Genomic DNA, 20,969 nt, shown 5'->3' on the forward strand with positions numbered 1-20,969 from the left:
GTGTTGGGAATGGGGTAGAATGTCACGCTTGCTGTTAAGCCGCTCCTGGAAGCTTTAGTACTTCAGCTCGTTTTGATCTCTGTTTACACTTTTTTTTTTTTCCCTTTCTCTCTCTGTTTCCCTTTCCCCCACCGCTATAAATCATCGGCTCCCCGTGCCCATCAACCTGCCGCGGCACCTGCACGGTGCCCTCCTTTCCAGTAAAGAGTCTAGACAGCAAATTCCCTGGTAGCGAATGCCATTTCGGATCGTTAGTGCCTTTTCGCTTTTTTTTTTTTTTTTTTTTTTTTTTTCGGTGAGGGCTTTTTAGAAACTGCATTACCTCACCCGTCGGCCTGGAGATTGCGCAGCCCGCGCCGCTGATAGGGCTGCAGAGCCCCGCGCAGAGCCAATGGAGAACTTGGGCTTCAAACTCTTTAATGAGCAAAAAGAGCAGCGTCTCATTTAGGGCTCGATAGTTAATGTGGTGGAGCCCCTGGTGGTCTAGGGGGTAAAGGCGCCGCGCTATCACCGCGGAGACCCGGGTTCGATTCCCGGTCAGGGCCACTCCCGGGCAGGTGGGGCTCGTTAGTCCTTAAAGGCAACCCACCTACGTCCTAAGGACCTCACTGCCACTGTCCAAGCTCGCTTGGCCCCGGCAGATGAACCTTAGGATTAAAAGGTGGGCTCAGTTCCGCGCACACTGTCTCACCTAAAAAATCCAATGCGCAGGCTGGAAGGTGGAAAGACCTTCCCCGGATCTTCGCTCGCGAAGACTGGCCATTATTAGTTAATGTGGGATTTTTTTTTTTTTTTTTTTAAGTGTTACTTCTGAAAGACAAGCCACTTAACAATTATGTGCCATATTGCTGACCGGTGAAGCTGAACAAATAGCTATTTACATTGACAGATCAGAGGAATGTGTAAGTGCATCGTGGTAACCTACATTTTCTGTGCCAAGAGATTTGCAGCTGACTGCCTGGGTGACTCACTCCTTGGATTAGGAGATGAGGTAATGCTTTTGAGATACAGGGTGATGTCATTCCTTTACCTGAGCTGCATGCCGATGCTACTTGCTAGTACTTTCAAGGAAAGTCCCTTTGCTGCTTCTGATCTACCAGAGAATGAGCTGCATAATTTGAATAGGAGTTGATGTTATTATTAATGTCCTTCCAAAGCCTCTAGCTGAACTGCTCTTTTGAAAACCAGATGTCGCCACAAGTGGCCACAAATGGCTTTTGTTGCATGTGTATGTGGGCACCTGCAAGTGGCACATTTGCATACCTGTCCCATTCTCCAAATAAAGCTATTTTGGTAAAAGGAGACCTTTGTGGTTATCAGGTGCAGTCCCTTGTCAGCACTGTGTCATGTAATCCCTCTTACAGATAGAGGAATCTTAAAAGAAGGTGATTTTTCCCCCCTGTTCTGTTTCTGTAGTGAAATACCATGTTTGTGATAGTAACCCAAATATCTGGCTTGCACTTACTCCCGGTCAGTTTAACCCCATCTGCTCCTGCCCTGGCATTGTCCTTCACTGCAACAGCTCTTCCTGCTGCCTGTGCTCCCTTTCCTGATCCTCACCCACAGCAGTTGTGTCTTTTCTCAGCCTTTCCTTCCCAATGTCACGCAGGACGTGCTGCTCCCACAGATGCCCTCGAGGCTGGGAGCACGGGCAGGTGATGGCAGAGCTGACCACACGGTGTCATCTGCACTCCACAGCTTATGGGAACCGAGGCTGTAATGGATGAGCAGGCAGTGACCCACTGCCAGGGAAGCTCTGAAGGCATGACCTGATTTGATCCGTATCTTGGGAGTATTACAAGTGTGTGGTTGCTGAGTGATCTTCATGTGGGCTGGGAGTTTGGGCTCGTAATTCCTAGAAATGGCCAACGTGTCTGTGTTGTTTGCTAGTGGAAAATGTCAGAGTCGGAATCCTGGAGCAAAAGCTTTGGGACAAGGGAAATGCTTAAGGTGACGTGTGTCACACTGTCCCCAGAGCCCACAGTTGCCCACTGAGAGCCTTCCTTGCTCAGCAGCAATTCCTGGGCGGTTTACACCACTGCCTCCTCTCTTCACAAACTGATGGGATGGTCTGCAGCCCTTGGAGCAGGATATCTCCTATTGCTGGAGGTGAGCACAAGCCCCCAAGCTGCTGGCAGGCATATGGATCACATGCAGGAAGAAAACCTTACAGAGGGTTTATTAATGCAAGGTGACAGCTGCACAGACCAAGAGTTATTACCAGAATTATTACCCATTTTTGAAAGAATGTGTTAGAAAAACATTTTGTGATGTTACTCTTCTGTGATGAATGTTTTAACAAGGTACTCCACCATGGTTGCAGCAGCAACTTTGGCACTGGTATCTTCTGTTTTTGAAAGGGTGTTTTCCAAAATCTACATGCCTTTGTTTCTCAGGATCACAAGGCAGCTCCTGAATATGAATGCTTATGTAAACCTGATTTGTTTGCTTTTTTTCCCCACTGATCAGGTGATTTTTACAAATGACCCCTTCCTGCCCCAGGAATTTTTCCTTTTCATTGTTGATTTCTTTCTGTGTGTATATATAGAGCCATGTGTGTTTATTTCTCCTCTCCAATGGTTGGCCTTAATGCAACATTTGTTCAGTGTCTCTTCCAGGATACTTGGCTTTTTTTGCCATAAGGTAAATATCTGGGAGGGAAAAAACACACTTCATTTTGCTTTGTAAAGAGCTTCACAACGTACTCTCAGGGATTTGTTTTTATCATCACTTCAATTACACATTGTACTCCTGAGAGGAGTTTATACTTTAATTGTCAGTCATCGTGAGGCTTTTCAAAGCCAGAAAGTAGGGGTGTTGAATCCTTTGGGGATCTTAAAAGTCACCAGCATTGTCGGGTAGCTCACCTGAATTTTCTCTGTGAATGAGGTGTGTCAAACAGTGTAAGGGGAGATATTAGTCATGACATGCACACATTTACAACACCTGCAGTTCCCTGCCTGTTTAGGTGAATCCCAACTTTGCTTAATGCTGTTTGCTCATCTGTGACCCAGTTAGAGGAATAAAAAGTCTCATGTTAGAGACAATTTGAATCACGCAGAAGATGTGGTTTCAGATCCTCACAGTGGCTCCAAGAAATAATAACCAGAAACCTTCTGCAGCTTTTGTATCCTTTGTAATACACATGTGTGCCTCGGAGTCTGAGCAGGAATATTTTGTTTGAAGTGACTAATATATGTGTACCAGAACTAACCTTTAAATCCTAATATTTAAAGTATCTGAATCTAATGTAATTACATTGTAGGATACTGCCCAAGTGGACAGAGGTTCTGAAAAAGCATTAAAATCTTCCATGTTAATCCACATCCTCAATAGCTAAGATTATGTGGATTACACTTTCTCACTGTTCCTGATGGGCACAGCCACTGTGGCTCCACAGTATTAGTTATGGTCCATCATGCTGATAATGAGTTTCTTAATAAGTCCCTTAGTACTCACTGACAATGACTCATACTTCCGAACCAGGATCTCCTTGAAAATCTCACTGTTATGGATGAAACGTCGTATCCCCGTGAAGATTTTTTTAGTTTTTTTTTTTTTTTAACATGTATGTTTAGCAAAAAGCCAGGCAGATTTTAAAGGAACAGTGTGCTTAAATGTAGATTCTGTGAAGTCAGATTTAACTGTCTGGAAAGGCAGAGGGGAAATGTTAGCTCTGATTTCAGTGATAATTGCTCTCCCTGCTTTACAGAACATTAGATATTCTGGAGCAGTCATTAATTGTAAAAACAGGCTCAGTTTTTCTTTTAAAATGCCACTGTCTTGAAACTATCATAAATAATCTACAAAATTTAGCAGTTTTACCAGTGGTTGTCTCTTGGAGAATGCTTCTGCCCACATCGTATTTTCTGCAGTTTGAATGAACACTGACCTGTCAGCTGGTTGAGCTCTAAAATGTTTTGAAGAAGTGTCACACACTGAACTGTTTTTCAAATAAGAATAGTGAAATATGGATTTGATTTGAAGGCCTGAAAGTTTTCTGTCTTCAGTGTGACTTTGAAAAATAAGACTCTGGGATATGAAACCATAAAATAGGACACTGGAATATAATGAACTGGACTTGCTTCTACAGCATTTCTGTTTCCATTTGTGGTCTGTATGTTTTGATAAAACTGTGGTTAAATCATAGCTAACCTTCAGTTCAATTATTTTAGGTATTTGGAAATAAGATGATAATCCCTTCCTTGGATGGGGACCTTTTCCAGTGGGATCGGGATCGAGAGAGCATGGAAGCAGTTCCCTTCACGGTAGAATCTCTTTTGGAGTCATCCTACAAATTTGGCGAGGACGTGGTCCTGGTTGGGGGAAAGTCTTTGACGACCTACGGGCTGAGCTCCTACTCAGGGAAGGTAAGAGCTTGTAAGAGTTTTCTCTGTGTGTGTGTGTGCTTCGAGCACTGCCTTGCAAACTCTTGTAACTCTTGAGATTTAAACTGTGGTACAGCTCAGGGGTACAACTTGCAGGGCACGAAAGGGCAGAGTCTTGGGCAACAGCTGCAGTGGGCTGGAGTAGGTGGCACGGCTGAGCCCCTCACTGCCACCTCCTCCTTCCTGGGAGCTGCTGCTGCGTCCCCTGTGCTGGCTTTAACCCTTGTCTCACTCTTTGTTCAGCTGATTCAGCTTGCAAACCCAGCAGAGCACTGCACACTTTTTACTGGATTAGTTTTATGCTGGGTGAGCTGTAGGAAGGGGTTGGGGAGTCTCAGAGCCAGGACAAGGGAAGGGACAGGGGCTTTGTGACCAGAGGCAAGTGGGAGGATAAGAGGGATGACCCCTTTCTACCAAGCTGGGAGAGGAGTTCACCTTTGTCATCTGGCCCTGCTTGAAGTAGACTTTGCTGTCCATTTTACTGCATATCAGTTAAGGCTTTATGTGTCATTTTTTTCATAACTTATTTCAGATCTTCCAAAACTAATGAGAAAAGAAAAAGGTTCAACTTATTCTAAAGTTTAAGACTTGTAGTTGTTGTCAGTGTGTTTACTGTCTCTCAGAAGAAGCTCTTCTTACATTGTAGAGTCATATGTAAAAGTTAAAAACTACTTGCTGTCTGACTAGTACAGAAGGTGTTTTTCTTCTGAAACCCACTGGTTCAAAATTGTATGTCCTGAAAAAGCACAAATGGAAAAAAGGCTAGAAAAAGCCCAGGAATTAGTTGCATTATTCATAATCCTAGAACTGACATCCCTGTCCCCGTCTTTAATGTCAGATGTCATTAAAGTGCTTGTAGATACTTTGTGTAGTGAAGAACAGACATTTGGTAAACGAGAAACATTGTAACATTTTGGAACAGGTTAAAAAATAGGTTCTGTTAAAAAAATTTAAACTTCCCAATGTTTGTTTTCAGCAAAATCAGGCTGTTGTTGGTTTTTTTGGTTTTTTTTTTTCATTTTCACCATACGATTTTGATGTAGAACCCTTCTGTTGTGTGGTGTGGTGTAGAGTCATCACCGGTGCTGAAGAGCATAGACCCAAAACAAGAGTTCATGAATTCCTTTTGATTTCCTCACTGGGCTCTGTGCACCAACAGACTGCTTCTTCCCCAGCGTCTCAGAAAGTGGAGATTTTAACTTCTGTTTTTATTCCTGCCTTACACTCACAGTAGCAGTGGTGTCTCATAGGGGAAATAGAGCCTGACTCTTCCTTCTTAAAAGTTGAAGCAGTCTCTTGTCTTTGGCAGTTTGGTGTCAATCCAAACTTCCTAAGTGTGTTCAACTCCCTTTTCAAAATACAGTTGCCCATATAATGCAAATTCTGTTTGGGATTAGGACTGTTGCAAAGTCTGTGTGATTGTGAGAGTTCAGTAAGGTTTTCTTTCCCCTAAATAGCTGACAAGGCAAAGGGGAAAGGCTCTGTGGTATTTTATATAAATCAATAGTAGTTCATTTGAAGCTGATAGAGTTATGCTGAGACAAATATGACATGAAAGCAGAATTATGCTGTGGGTCTTTTAGGAATGTTCTTTTGATGTCCATAAAAATAGTGGGAAAAGCGGAAGCTAAGATTTCTTTCTGTTAGAAGTAGAAATACATGCAAAATATAGTCAAGTGGTAGTCAAAATACCACAAGCTGTAAACTTTCTAGGATCCTTTGAAAATCCTAGTTCTGAAAAGCCCTTATCTCTTAAACCAGGCTTTTCAACATCCCTCAAGTCGAGCATCTAAAGTCACAGAGCTCAAAATTGCCCGGCAGCCAAAAATGTGTTGTGAGGATTGTTGGCTTTGAGTGTTGCTGTGGGTTACACTTGTTTTGAAGTTGCACAGGGGAGTCTCCTGCCTTGTCCCTTAGGTGAAGTACATCTGCTCAGCTGTGGGATGTCGCCGGTGGGACGACGACGAGACGGAGCAGGAGGAGACGCTCCTGTTACACCGAACCCAGAAAACAGTCCGTGCTGTTGGACCCCGCAGCGGCAATGAAAAGTGAGTTCAGAGACAACCCACAGACACAGTCCTTGACATGTAATGTTTTAAGGATTTGACCTTCTTTTTACTCTCATCAGTTTAGAAATTGCATGGGGAGTTCAGGTTGTTCAGCAAAGGAATGCACTGGGCTGTTGGAGAGGATCGAACCCTTTTGCTCTTCAGTGCTTTTAAAAATGTCTGGGGCTTCAGTTTAGACAGAAAAGATAAGAGTCAAATAACAGTTACTTCCCTTGTCCTTGCATACCTCAGTTTGTCACTGTTCTGCTGCACAAGGCAAATGTCACAAATGTTAGTTCTAACTGTTGCTTTTTGTACAAGAAGAGGCAGTTTAAAAGTCTTACTACGACCTCCTGATTCACTTTTAAGTTCTTCACCTACTCATGGTAACTATCTCTGGTGGGTTTTTTATGCTTGATGTCTTTAGCTTTCATTTTAAGTTGATATTTTAAATCATTCTTAGATCTGTATTGTTCATTTCATAAGGTAGGTGATCTGGTTTTTACAAGCTGTAGAAACTGGTTCCATCTGTGATTTTCCTAACATTGTCACGTTGAAGTTTTAATACAATAAGATTTTTATAAAGATACAGACATGTATTCTGCTAAAAAACCCACCAAAACCCATTTGATAAAATACAGATTTAGAAGGCTGGTTGCCGCTCATAGATACAGTAACTGCCCAGCAATTTAGTAGAGAACTCATCATTCCCTGTTCCCCTGCTCCCTCTTCTGTTTGCAGCAGGATGTGACAGGTTGTGCATCTGTAGTGTATCAGGGATGACCTAATGAGAACTCCAATAGATTAACAGATCAGATGTCTGAGAAGATAAATCTTGGGTTCTGTGATTCTTGGAGGCTGATATAAGCAGGGAGAGAGTGTGTCAAAGCCATGGTATTGCATCTTGTGCACTAGAATTCTTCTGTCTGTATGGTCAGAAACAGAGGTGCCTCTCCTGGTGACATGGAATGACTGGGATAGATCTGGGGGTTTAATTCAGAGAAAGAAACATGTATATAAATTATGTCAAATGTTTATCATAACGGTGTAAATTCTTCAAGGAGACAGTTTAGGCTCCTGGTGGTTGCCAGACTGATAAGAAACTCTGGATATCCAAACATACTGTTCAAGAAATATTTACCACTTTGTGCTGTTTAAGATACAGACTTGCCATCCTTTCCCATCTCTATCTTTGTTGGTTTGCAGGAATTGAAGAGCTTTTTGCTGTGCAATAAAACTCTGTGCTCTCTATGCATTTCATTATGTAGTTGTCTTTTTGAGTGTTAACCTATATGGGACACGAGTGGTCCTGGTTTCATGCAGCATCTGCCAAGGGATCTGTGTTAGGTTGTATGTGGGATTAAAACAAACAAAAAAAGCATTATCCCTTCCTCAGTTTGAAAAATCTCAGATTTCCAATTAAATCCACTCAATTAGTGAAGAGAAGTATGTCTTGTGTAGGATGCTGCTTCCTAAAAGCTTTGTACTTGCTGCTTTCATCAGCTCCACAATGTTTTCCTACTAAGCAGACTCAGCTGTACTATTTGATGATTTTAATTGCCCTCTCCTTATACTAAACCTTCAGTGGCATTGGCCCTACTTCACCAGCTGTTTTCTCAGCTCACCCATCATGTTAGGCAAGATTTCTCAGCTTATTTGGTTTATGCTCTGGATTAGCACTCCCCTCTTGGTACAGTTCTGTTCATCTGGCAGTCTGAGGGTTTACTGTGAAAATATGGGCCAAATAAAGGTAATTTGGTGTAAGAATCTTCTGGACAGAGAATTGAGACTTCCTTGGAATATACAAGTTGCTTCTACGAAGTTTTTCTCTTTTTCTTTAAGGTGGAATTTCAGTGTTGGTCACTTTGAGCTGCGCTATGTCCCAGATATTGAAACCAGAGCAGGATACATCGAGAGCAATTTTAAATCAACCATGAACAAAGAAGAAACAAAAATCATTTCGGATGTGGAGGAGCAGGAAGCTATGATGAAAGACACAGTGATAAAGGTCTCGGTGGCTGACTGGAAGGTGATGGCTTTTAACAAACGAGGAGGACATCTGGAATGGGAATACCAGGTAAGGGAAAAGACAGACTATTAAATATCACAAAAGCAGAAGTTGTGAAGATGTCTTTCATCTTGGGTTTCAGGCGCTGTCTTTGTAAAAGAGCACACATCTGCTTGGAATTTTTTGACTAAAGTTCTGACTTTGAGCTGCTGCATCTGTTACAAAAATTAAAACAAGGAATTTAGGCACATTTTTTAGCCTTATTCTTGTATGATAGCTCTTTAATACAACATTAATTTTCCAACTACCTCTCTCTCCTTCAGTTTTGCACTCCAATTGCTTCTGCATGGCTGCTTAAGGATGGCAAAGTAATTCCAATCAGTCTGTTTGATGACACAAGTTACACTGCAAATAATGAGGTACTGGAAGATGAAGATCTTGTGGAAGCTGCCAGAGGGGCCACAGAATCCAGTGTCTATTTGGGTGAGACACCAACTGCAGCATTGTCTGTAGTAAATGTTATTCATTTCTCTGTTGAGATTGTAGTAAAGCAGATCTTTTTGTACTGGTAGATTTCAAAACTAGAAATATTTTCCATTTTGGCTCTGAAATGTTCACTGCTTTGTAGTTTCAGTACATTAGAGATGACTGAAAGTCTTGAAACTTTAGAAGACAGGTTTATAGCTAACAAGGCAGTCTTATTGCCTGCTAATTTGTACACTGATTAAGTAATTTACCATGAAGAAAATTCAGGTAAGATTTTACAGGACTAGGTTTTCATCCAGCTGTCAGAGTTCATTGGATGTGGCTTGTGACAATTTGAAATAAAGGCCCCAGGTCCTCCTCCTCAGCTGTCTGTCTCTGGGAGGTAAATGTGCTTTGGTTTTCTAAGACTTGGTTTGTCTTTGCCTTTTTCTCCAAATCTTTACACCTTGTAGCTTTCCTGTTAGTGGTGAGAATAACAGATAAAGAATAACACTAGGAAGAAGGCAGATAGTTCCAGCCTCCCTGGTAGTGGCTGTTGAGGAGTAATCTGTGCAGCATTAACGAGGGTAGGAAGTTTGAGAGGGGTTTTACCTGTGCAAAGCCCAAGCTGCTTTATAGCTCTTAAAAATTGCTGGCATTTTCCTGTAGCACCAGCTCTCAGGCAGTGAAGATGAGGTGTCCTGACCTCTTCGTTTTCTAGAACAGGGGAAAGATTTGAATTAATCCAGCCTAGCAATCAGAGTCAGTATCTCTGGTTCTCAGAATATAAAGAAATATTTTCAAAAATGGCTTTAACCCCATTTTACTGGGCAGTTTTATTCTGATGGTGAAGATAACTAAATCTAAAGACTGATATGCTCTCTGATTTATTACTTAGGTATGTTCAGGGGCCAGTTGTATCTTCAGTCATCAGTTAGAATTTCTGAGAAATTCCCAACCAACCCAAAGGCTCTGGAATCCAGGAACGATAATGCAATTATTCCTCTTCCCAAAATCAAATGGAAACCTTTAATCCGTAAGTAACAATTCAGAGTTTCATTTATTGTCTTAGCTTGATAAAAAACAGGACGTCTTTCTGATTTCCAGTATGGTCCAAACTAGTCTAATATTTCCAGCTGTAAAGCAGTTCAGGAACTATTTCTGTGCTTTATTAAGTGTTTATTTTTTTTCTAATTAAATATTTAATGTCTGCTTTCTTTTACTATGGATTTGACAGGGTCTTTTTTAATAATGAAGTGCTGGGTCTTCTAAATTGAATTTTTCAACAAAAAGAGGAAGAAGCTTTTCACAGTGATGTGAATAGGAGTGAATTGACTTGTCCAAAACTACTGTTTTAGCAAAGGGAGAAGATGTTAAGTAACTGTAACCTTGAAATATCCCTATTAATGTTTCCTTGCGTTCTCTGAAATTTGCTTCTCATGGTCTGGTCCAAGAGGGATTTTCTAAGATTATATAGTTGGAGTTCTCATTAAAATAATATGAGAACAGAACTTTTAACACAGTTCAGCTCAGAAAATCATGTCTTTTCTGCTTAGATTCTCCTTCCAGGACTCCAGTGTTGGTGGGCTCTGATGAGTTTGATAAGTGCCTCAGCAATGACAAGTATTCTCATGAGGAGTACAGTAATGGAGCACTGTCAGTTCTGCAGTATCCTTATGGTAGGTGAAGTTCCAAATTTTAAGTCTTTCAGATAGCCAGGTTTACCCATTTATTGGCTGTGTAATTTGACAAATGGCCAGTTGCTTGATCTTAAATACATGTATTTTTTTTAACATTTAATGAATTAGGAAACCATTGCCCAAATTAGGATTTCCAGGTTGTGGTGTAGGTACCAGCTAGTGCCCCACAGAGCACTTCAGAGTGCCTGGAGAGCTGTTGTGTGCGCTGCCATTGCCACTGATACTTGGTCCAAGTGGGAAAAGCTTAGGAATTACGTCATTCAGAATTTGCTAACAGTGCTGCCACCACAGCCTGGTGGTGGAAAGTTTTCCATATGGAAGATATTCTGGCTTAAAGCTGTCAGTGGTCAGGCCTTCTGAAGAGGCAGACTTTGATGGGTGACCTAGTTGCTATCCACCACCTGGATTTACTGAATTTGCTCATGTGCCATTTAAAATCATGGGGCATGCAAACAAAAATACCCTGTGTCTGTGTAGGAAACCTTATTAATGAGAAGCCAAAATTGTTTTGTAGTTACCTGCAAGTAAATCTGGTCTCTTTGTGTCTTTCCTACGCAGATAATGGTTATTACTTACCCTACTACAAGAGAGAGAGAAACAAACGTAGCAACCAGATCACCGTTCGATTTTTTGATGATACGAATTACAAGAACATTCGCAAAAAAGATCCTGTTCTCCTGCTCCACTGGTGGAAGGAAATTGTTGGCACCATTATATTTTGCATCGTGGCCACAACTTTCATCGTACGCAAACTTTTCCATCCCCATCCGTACAGCAGAGTAAGTATTTTTTTTCCTGAGTTCTAAAAGGTTAGTTATTTTAGCTGCTTCTTTCAGTTTTGAGTCTGAAGTGAGTAATATTAATAAGTTAATAACTAATGAGATTTAAAAAAAAATCAAAAGGCTAAATTTTATTGTTTAATCTGTCTGTGAAGGCTGCCAGCTGCCACAATTTGCTTAACTGTAGATTGGACTTAACTTAGCAAGTAGATTAGATTGCTTCAAGATCTTGGGAAATATTTATTTAACGCTGTATCTGGGGTACAAACTAGTCTCAGGTACTTAAGGAGTTGATTTTGGTTTGTTTGTTTGTTTGTTTTGTTCTTGTCTTGGAAACCCTGGTTAGCTGCGGAAGGAATCTGAAACACAGTGTCAGACTGACTGCAAGTATGAGCCCACCTGTGGAGATGTTAAAGAAAACAGCTGGAGTGATGTCAAGAACTCTGGCTACGTGTCAAGGTGAGCTCTGTCCAACACAACACGAACAGGGTGTTGTCAGTGTCACAGCTAATGCTGTCTGGAGATAGGAGAGTAGGCGTTCACTTGTTCTTACCTAAGTACTCCTAGTCCTGACTTTGTAGGGTGATCAGCAACCGACACAAAGAACTCTGTGACCCCACTACTGACAGGGCATTGCAGTTATGATGAGTCTGAGCAATTCCAGAGAGTCAAGAGGTTACATGTCATCAGGAAGGTTGCTGTCATATTTCTTGCTGATACGCAAAACGGGAGATTGATTCTTGAAGGTCTTTATCGGTGTTTACTCCCTCTGTGTCTGTATTTATGGTTTAAGGCAGAGAAAGGCAATTGCAGGTGGAAACAGATGACAGTTTATATACTGTGCACAATAAGCGGTCTATACATGAAATGAAACCTTTGTTGCTGTTACAAAGGAGTTGATAAGACAGAAGGATTAATAGAGGCATGTCACGATATTCTGGAGCAAGTGGGACCATTTCCTGTACAGTTGCTTTAAAAGCAAGAACTGGAGTATTTGAAATGAGGAGGAAAAAAAATAAGAAAAGTTTAAGGACAGTGATGTTTTAGAAAGGATATTTAGAAGGACTAGTTGCAGAAATAGTTATTTAGGGTAGGGTTAAAGGCAAATCATGATTCAGAAAATACTTAGCCGTTGCCACGTAGTTTGGTGTAGAAACTTAGGTTACATCCTCATAGTCCATGATCCAGTGCAACCTGATATTCTGAAAAACCTCTTCAGTTGGTCCAGTGCATGCAGAATGGATCCTGCTGGGTTGGGATAGATGCTGGGTAAAGGCACAGTCAGCAATTGTCCAGTTCATAAATAGAGAACCGTCTGACAGCTTCAGTGGGCGAGCAGGGAAAAACAAGAAATGCTTCGAGTCATTCAGCGTGTTTTGCCTGTACAGAACTGCTTCAGTCGTAGTCATAAGTGACTTTATTTTTCTATCTATACTAATGCACTTTTCTCCTCTACCCTCCCTCCATTCTTCTGTCCCCTCCTCACACTCCGCTGCTCACAGATATCTGACAGATTTTGAACCAATTCAGTGTCTGGGTCGTGGAGGTTTTGGAGTGGTTTTTGAAGCCAGAAATAAAGTGGATGACTGCAACTATGCTATCAAAAGGATCCGTTTGCCCAACAGGTAATTAATGGGTTTGTTGAGGCACAGAAGTAATGAATGAATGGTGGAATCCTGTCCTACCCTGAACCATCTGCTCCTGAGCTGAATTCCCAGATATTTCATTGGGATGAATGACATACTTTTTTAATGGGGGGCTGACTTAGCTTTGGCATCAAGAATTTGGCATATGTAATTCCAGCAGAAGGGTGACCTGCTTGGCTAAAATACTTGGATAGCAGGACCCTTGTGAGGATGCTGCAGCTCCATGGGAACTCCTGATTTCCTTGATGAATAGAGCCTTTGCTAACAGGACCAGTTATTGTAGCCTGCTGTTAATTTGCTTCTCTCCTTCCTCTCCTTACCTTTCCTACTCCACCTTCTCTTCCTTTTCTCTCTCCCTCACCAGCTTTTCTGCCTCCGTTTGTCCATCTTTTTCATTTTCTGGTCCCACAACCCCTACCTTTTCTCTCAGTCGTAGGTGGTCAAGCCATGCTGCTGAATTACCCTACCCAGAGCTTGCAGCACTTCCTTTTAGTGGGAGATGGGAGACACTGCTTCTGGAAATCTCAAGTTAGAACAGCAAGAGGGAGGGGGTAAAGCTATGAAATCTAGAATTACTATTATTTTTGAATGTGTTAAAATAAGCATGGCTATTTAAGATTTAAAAGTTCTGTTCAGAAATTTAAGGTAGCCTAAATTCTTCTTTTCCAAGCATATTCAAACCCATTAAATAAAACCATCAGACTTCATTTGATTCAGTTAGTCTTATGAAGAGAGATAAAAGACTTTCAGTGAGACAGAAGGCTTCCTGCTTTCCTGTCCACAGCAGAGAGATAGTCCTTATGCAGTCTCCTTACATTATTTCAATTAAAACCAAATCCTAAGGTATTGCTGTCTGTCTTTGTGTCAGTGTCTTCTATATCCCTGTAGAATATTGCTGTGATTTTTTTTTTCTTTCCCTGAGAACAGTTGAGAGGTAGATGAACCTTTTCTTCTCAGTGTTTGCTGCCTGTAATTATGTGAAAAGGGATGACTAAATATTTAGCCACTGTGAGCACGTACTGCTCCTCCACACTTCTAACCTAAAGGAGATACTCTGGGGAATTTAAAACATACTTGTCTTTTGATGTGAAAAGCAATATTACTGGCCTGGTTTGTACTGGGGCAGCTTTTATTAAATCCTTTGCAGAAATGTACGTGCTGTGCTGTTGCTTTTCGTGACCATGTCTCTCGTTGTTGTCCTCGCCCCTAATCGCAGGGAGCTGGCTCGGGAAAAGGTGATGAGGGAAGTCAAGGCATTGGCTAAACTGGAACATCCAGGGATTGTCCGGTATTTCAACGCGTGGCTGGAAGCTCCACCCGAGAGATGGCAGGAAAAGATGGATGAGCAGTGGTTAAAAGATGAAAGGTAACTCAAGGGGGTTTCTCTCGTAACAATTAAATTTGAGGTTGTGCATCAGCAGAACTGGAGAAGTGGTAGAGGATCCAGGAAGATTACAGAGACTGTGTAGGGAAGAGTTATTAACTTGGCCTGTTAACTGTTCAGTTGAACAAGGTACAAATATATTACCCTTCTGCATAGAGTCTCTCTATTTTTTGATCCTCTTTTGTGTCAGGGTCCTTCTTTCAGCTTAGGAAACATCATGTAGTTCTTAATTTAACTTATGTAATTGAATCTTTGGGTGACTGGATTTCTATTGCTTTCCTCCTCTTTGTTATCTTGGTTTAGATGGATCTGATTCAGTACTCCAAGGCTTCAGTGAATTTATTTTAGTAGAAATATGCAAGGGATAATCAGAGTGATGATTTGTAAAGCTTGGTATAAGTAGGTTAAAAACGGAAAATTAGATATAGGAGTTTAGAGAGTGTAAGGAAAAAGTGGGTGTATGTTGGCATTTAAAGAATGAGACCTAATGCAAGAGTACTGAGTGGTCTCATAATAACATCTTAACATGCCTCACAATTTTTAGAATACAGCAACCTTTATATTTCAGGCATCAAATTAACATTTCACAGCTGTAATTCTTCCAAGGCACTTTAAACAGTCATCGCAGTGCATGTTCCAAAGGACTGCATTTTTTTCAAGCTGAAGATAAGCCTGATTGCACATTGGGAATCCAGGCAGCAGAGCTTGCTAAATTTTCCTTTATCAACACTTTTGTCTCAGTGAGAAAACATTATCCTTGCTAAGGCGAACAGATCCTGGTTGTTAGTGATTCCCACACTTGGGTCGTCCCTCATCATTACAGTATGACATGGGTCTCAGAGGTAGCAGTTGTTAAAATCTTCTGAAAATGCATTTCTAGTGGACTGAGTGGAATGATGGAATCTGCTACAATTTCTGTAGTATTGACCTCTCAGTTTTGCCTTCCAGCACTGACTGGCCACTCAGCTCTCCCAGCCCGATGGATGTCCCATCGTTTAAGATCAGAACAGAACCATTTTCGACGCAGGAGCACATTGAAATTATTGCCACTTCATCAGAGGGGGTGAGGTCTGTGGGGATACCCTGTGGTCAGTCAGATTCATCTGGAAGCCACTTTTCTCCTCTGGAATTTTCTGAGACAGACAACAGGGACTTAGAGCACTCAGAAGATCCACTGTTAAACCTTCAGGACAGTGTCCTTACGGGCTGTGATGTAGAAGACAGTACTATCAACAGTAATGAGCTGGAAAATTCCTCCTTGGAAATTTGTTCTTCAGCTGTTCCTGTTGTACAGCTGAAGGAAGGGACCTCCTCTTCCATTGTGTTTGAGGATTCTGGCTGTGGAAATGCTTCTAGTAAGGAAGATAAAGTGGATGTTTCACATGATGAGAGTCTTTATGCGGATAAAGGGAAAAGTACAAAGGAATCTGATAAAAAGAAATCTGCTTCAGGAAGTCCCCTCTCAGTTTCTCCACCGAGGCCAACAAGTTTAAGCCTGGACCTTTCTAAAAATACTGCAGAAAAAGTCAAACCCACGTCTCCAAAGGTGTATCTCTACATCCAGATGCAGCTCTGCCGGAAAGAGAACCTCAAAGACTGGATGAGCAGAAGGTGCGAGATAGAGGAGAGGGAAAGGACAGAGTGTCTGCAGATATTTCTGCAGATAGCTGAGGCAGTTGACTTTCTACATAGCAAAGGATTAATGCACAGGGATCTCAAGGTTTGTATTCATAGGTTACTGTAGAAAATACGTTGGGTTTTTAATTTAACTTTTTTATTGCCATGGTCATCACTGAACGCCTGAACTTTGCACATTATGCTTGTAACGGTTATCTCAGTGGCTGTGTCTGGTGGGCAAACATTTCCTGCTTTAGTACTGTAGGATTATCTCTGGACCTATCCTAACTTGAAGTCTCTAGTGCTGTAAAATTCCTGGAACATTTTACTGACTCAAATGGTGTTACAGAGTAACTGTCCCTCTGCTGCGTTACAGACTTGGGCATCAACAGTTCCAAATTTCACTGCTCCTAAAGCAGCAGTGCCAGGTTGGTTAGTTCAGGGTCAAGTTCTGCTTTAAACTGACAGATGATGAGTGTGTGGGTACAGGTAAAATTGGTTTGTATGTGGGAGTAATATGGCACTGGAGACAAATCCTGCTAAAATAGCTGACTCTTATTGGTGACCTCAGCACGGGTGTTACAAAATCTGGGTTAATGTCTGTACAGTAATCTGGAGGTGCAGTGCTCCAGGAAATAATCATTCATCATGGTTTATTGCAATTAAAGTCTTTCTTACAGCAAGACTTCTTGTACCTGGCACAGAAGAGTTGCATTTGTTTTATGGCATTCTTAATTCATGTTCTTTAGACAGGGTTGTTCAGTGCTGAACTGTGTGACAAAGCTATTTTGGATCCTGTTCTAGCATTTCAAGTGAAGCGGATAATTGGCAATGTTAAGTTTGCAGCTGGAATCAATCTTAGACATCTCTTCCAACCTAAATAATTCTATGATTCTGTGATTCTATTTTCTTTCTTTCTACAGCAGTGCAGCCTAAGAGGAGGGTGTTACTCTTGGTTAGAGAAAGTAAAATTTGAGTATGAGCGCTCTGGGATTGAAATGTAAACTGTCCTAGAGTTGAATTCTGAATCAATGCCATCTATCACAATGCAGCTTTCTGAAGGATTCATAATATTTTTAATGCCTGATAGCATCCAGAAAGTTAGGACTGGGAAAAGTGGTTTGTAACCTCTGATATTAAACATAACTAAAGTCAGGAGTAACTTGTTGCACCTTTTCTTTCATTCTGCTCTATGATCCTCCCATGCTAGTGCCTAATTTTGCTGAAACCTAAAGTAGTGGATGTGTTACCAAATACCAGAATTTAATTGAGGAGCCCAGCTGAAGTTAATTTCGTTAGCACAAGCTCTGAGAAATGGATCCCTTTTGCCAAAGTGGAGAGGCAGTTCCTGTTTCTCTTTGCTTGTTGGAGGAGGCATTAATACCCACCTTAGTGGAGTCATCACTGAAATCACTGTAGCTGCTGTTGTAGCTTCTCAGATGGTAATCATTTGATATCAGCAGAAGCCAAAGGTAAAAATGCCATCTCAGATGTGGCAATAAAAGGGGATTCAAATTCATTAATACTGAAAGGATATGTCAAAGTTAGAAGCTCATTAACCCATCCAAGTATTTTCTTTTCCCATCAGCATTAGGCAATTACCTTGGACAAGTTATCTGAACAATCTTTAGTGCTTGAGAAACGGACCATAAAAGTAATTAAGTCCCTGTACTAATATGTTGCTAGACATGTTAATTAATAACCTTTCTTAACAATACTGTCAGTTGTAGCTCCCTTCACTGGTATCACTGTTCAGTAAACCTTACATAGAGCTTCACTTAAAACTGTATTAGTCCTAATCAGCAGGTGTGGAGGGTTTTGCTGGAACATCTTAAAAGTTCAGTGCTGGCAGCAATTTGAACAAGAGATTTAATTTTGTTTACTTGGTATAACCAACTTGGAAACGCTCTCCCTGAATGAACAACTTCCTCCTTCAGGAAACTTTCTGTGCTTGTACAGATGTTATTCTTGGATCCCAGAGTTTGTCTGTTATGTGTTAATTTGCCCAAAAAAACCATCCAGTATATTTAATCATTTTCTATACTTTTCAGAAGCCTCTTGGAACAGATCTCACCTAATTTTGTAATTTGTCCAAGAGGTTGGTCATGCAACCCTGAGTTCATGCCAGCACTAACAAGTGAATAACCTGCAAAGCTGCTTTGGCCTTGCTACAGGCAGAAGAGCTGAGTGGTAGCAGAGGCCAGTTCTTGCTCCCATTGGCACCAACAAGAACTGGGAGATCTGTGTGTAAATAAATTTGTATGTATGAATGTTAAAAGATCCAAGAAGACATTTTAAGTATTTAAATTAACAGTTCACATTAAGATGCATTAGCTAGGCTCCTGCTAATCAGAGATACTGGCATACAGGAATTTAGGTAGGCAAGTGAGTAGGTCACAGTTCAAATTCTTTTGAAGCAAATGGAGTACAGAAACAAAAGTCTGTCTGTCAAGTGAATTTAATATTATTCCTAGGATAAGCTGTCGGTCATGCTTGGCAGCTCAAAAGAAATTATCACTTTCATAGAACTGCAAGAACCTTCTTGGATACATTTTGCAGCATTAATTAAATTAAACAGAGTCTTCCAGATGTGTGAGAAGCTTATTCAAGTCTGTGAAAAGATGGGAGTTCTTACCCTGACTGAAGAATATGGAGAGAAATTTCTTTGTGCAGGTGGCAAGATAACTAAACTAGAGGGTGGTTACATTTGATGTATTCTTCTGATGATTTAAATCAAAATCCTGTGCATCTGCCTTGGACTTTGTCTTTCCAAATGAGATCCTGATGGTTTATTTTTGCTGGTATTTTGCAATAGCAGAAAGTCCCTTCTCCTTAAATTGTAGAAACCAAATGCCATCCTATTCAGAGACAGTCTGTGTCCAACCAGAGAAGTACAGAAATAAAACTTTCTCTTAAGAAGAGTTTTTCCTCCATGAAGCAAGACAGATCTTGTTGACCTCTTCTGTGTTTCTTGGAGGAGGACAATGGGGATCAAGGCAGTGGGATACAAACCCCTAATGGAGACCTTTAATCCTTGAGCATTGAAATTCTCATGGAAAGGTTTTTGGCATCACAGCTGTGCACTCAGAGGGTGGGTTCTGTGTAAATGCTTCAGCAAGAGCCTGGAGATCCTGTGGGCTTACAGGGCACACAGCTTTTGTGCCCTAAATGTGCTGTGACTCTGAAGGGCTTGGCATTGATCACAGGGAAATGTAGGGGAGATAAGACCTGGCTCAGAAGGCAGTTTCAGAGGCAGGATGTGGGCACTGTGGAGCTGTTTCTGCAGTGCTTATCTCAGAGCTGTCCGTTGCTTAAAAAAAAAAAAAAACAACACAAGAAGCCTTTTTTCTTTGTCATTTCTCTCTTGCACACAGTGGGTTTGTCTTTAACTGAGGAAGTCGGATGGACTTTGAAATAGGTCAGTTTTGTAGTCCTTTAATCTTGTGGAAGAATATTGCCCTCTCTCTGTCTGCCTCCTCCTGTTCCAGCCTTTGTGTCAGCAAAGCGTGGACCATGTTCTCCCAGTTGTGAGGGTCCAGGAGCTCTGGAGGGGACCTTACCCAGCCTTTTCACCACACCTTGGCCCTTCCCCTGTACATTATCCTGCTGCTTCCTCCCCCCCTTGCAGAATCAATCTCTTCTTTCCTCAAAATTCCGTGTTCATCTGTATTTGTAACAGAGGCTGTGTGGTTTTATTTCAAAGTAATAATCATTCATCTGGTGGGTGCTGTTCTATCAGCCAGGATGCAAATCTCAAGGAGACATCTCAGTTCCAGTCTGTTATCAGGTTTAGCCAAGGATGGTGGTACGTAGCAAACAAGCTCAAGGAAAGTTTCAGCCAGATCATCACTCTTGCTGCTCTTGTGAATTGCAAATTAAGCTTCTCTCAAAGATAAACTTTCAATTCTGTGATGCTGACAGCTGTTCCCCACTCAAACTGCGCATTTACCCTGCAGCTGAAAAGCAGACCTTGTTCCCAGGCTCCCGTTATCTGTAATTTAACGTTAGGATGACGTGCTGTGTGCTGGTTAATAATAAAGCGAACGAGTCTAGATTAGAATAAAACTTCAAGATTAGAATAAAAAAGACCAGGAGTCAGAACTGCAGCATTTGGTGTGAACGTGCCACGTGATGGGGAGCTGGATAACTTATCTCTGCTGTCCCCAGCAGCTGTTGACTCTTGTGTGTGTTCCTCAGCAGACCTGTGTGGTGCTGGTAAACCTCTGCTGAATGGCAAGAAATGAGCAGTTTGAGTTTCAGGAAGGGACAGTGTTTAATGCAGGAGTAAATCCTGTTTCCTGAGTACCTACAGTTCTTAGCTGTTTAATGAGTGTTTTTAACCCTGACAGAATGGCTTCTGAATTAGAATCGAGTGTTGTAATGACTGAAACACAGACACTTGTTTATTACTTATTTTTTCCTTTCACCTCTTTGTTTTCTCAGCCTTCCAATATATTTTTCACAATGGATGACATAGTAAAGGTTGGGGATTTTGGACTGGTAACTGCTATGGACCAAGATGAGGAGGAGGAATCGGTACTGACCCCAATGCCAGCTTATGCCAGGCACACAGGACAAGTAGGGACCAAACTCTACATGAGCCCGGAACAGGTTTGTGCTCTCTGCTTTAAAGCTGTTACCTGGCAGTGCCTGGAAGAGCCCTGAATTTCTGGAATCAGGCACTCCTAGTAAATTGATGCCGTCAAACCACTTAAATTCTTCCTCATCAAAGTAGAGTTTTGAGCTAAATTGAATTCCAAACCCAATATTTTAATATAAGATTTATTATAGCAAAAAAGTGGCTAATGATTCAAACTTGATGTATTCGTTTTTCTTGTTTTGAATGCCATACAAGGATAACTGTGTAACAGTGGATTTAATTGAGGAGGGACACACTCTGGTGCAGAGGTTTAAGTAGGATGAAAAATGTTGCT

The 20,969-nt window shown here is 41.4% G+C and overlaps 1 protein-coding gene across 1 annotated transcript in view; it reads left to right on the forward strand.

The window, feature by feature from the left end:
- The window catches only part of EIF2AK3 (eukaryotic translation initiation factor 2 alpha kinase 3), a 43,771-nt gene that overhangs the window by 18,194 nt on the left and 4,608 nt on the right, over window positions 1–20,969 (forward strand). The window contains exons 3-14 of the mRNA XM_050338722.1: window positions 4,176–4,370; window positions 6,306–6,436; window positions 8,279–8,513; window positions 8,768–8,927; window positions 9,808–9,945; window positions 10,466–10,588; window positions 11,168–11,388; window positions 11,735–11,847; window positions 12,891–13,013; window positions 14,251–14,400; window positions 15,367–16,138; window positions 20,479–20,646. Of these exons, the coding sequence (XP_050194679.1) occupies window positions 4,191–4,370; window positions 6,306–6,436; window positions 8,279–8,513; window positions 8,768–8,927; window positions 9,808–9,945; window positions 10,466–10,588; window positions 11,168–11,388; window positions 11,735–11,847; window positions 12,891–13,013; window positions 14,251–14,400; window positions 15,367–16,138; window positions 20,479–20,646 (2,514 nt within the window). The 5' untranslated portion in view covers window positions 4,176–4,190. The remainder of the gene's footprint in view (window positions 1–4,175; window positions 4,371–6,305; window positions 6,437–8,278; window positions 8,514–8,767; window positions 8,928–9,807; window positions 9,946–10,465; window positions 10,589–11,167; window positions 11,389–11,734; window positions 11,848–12,890; window positions 13,014–14,250; window positions 14,401–15,366; window positions 16,139–20,478; window positions 20,647–20,969) is intronic.

This window comes from Myiozetetes cayanensis, unplaced genomic scaffold (assembly GCF_022539395.1).
Source record: "Myiozetetes cayanensis isolate MyiCay16 unplaced genomic scaffold, myiCay2020 scf7, whole genome shotgun sequence".
Taxonomy (NCBI): domain Eukaryota; kingdom Metazoa; phylum Chordata; class Aves; order Passeriformes; family Tyrannidae; genus Myiozetetes; species Myiozetetes cayanensis.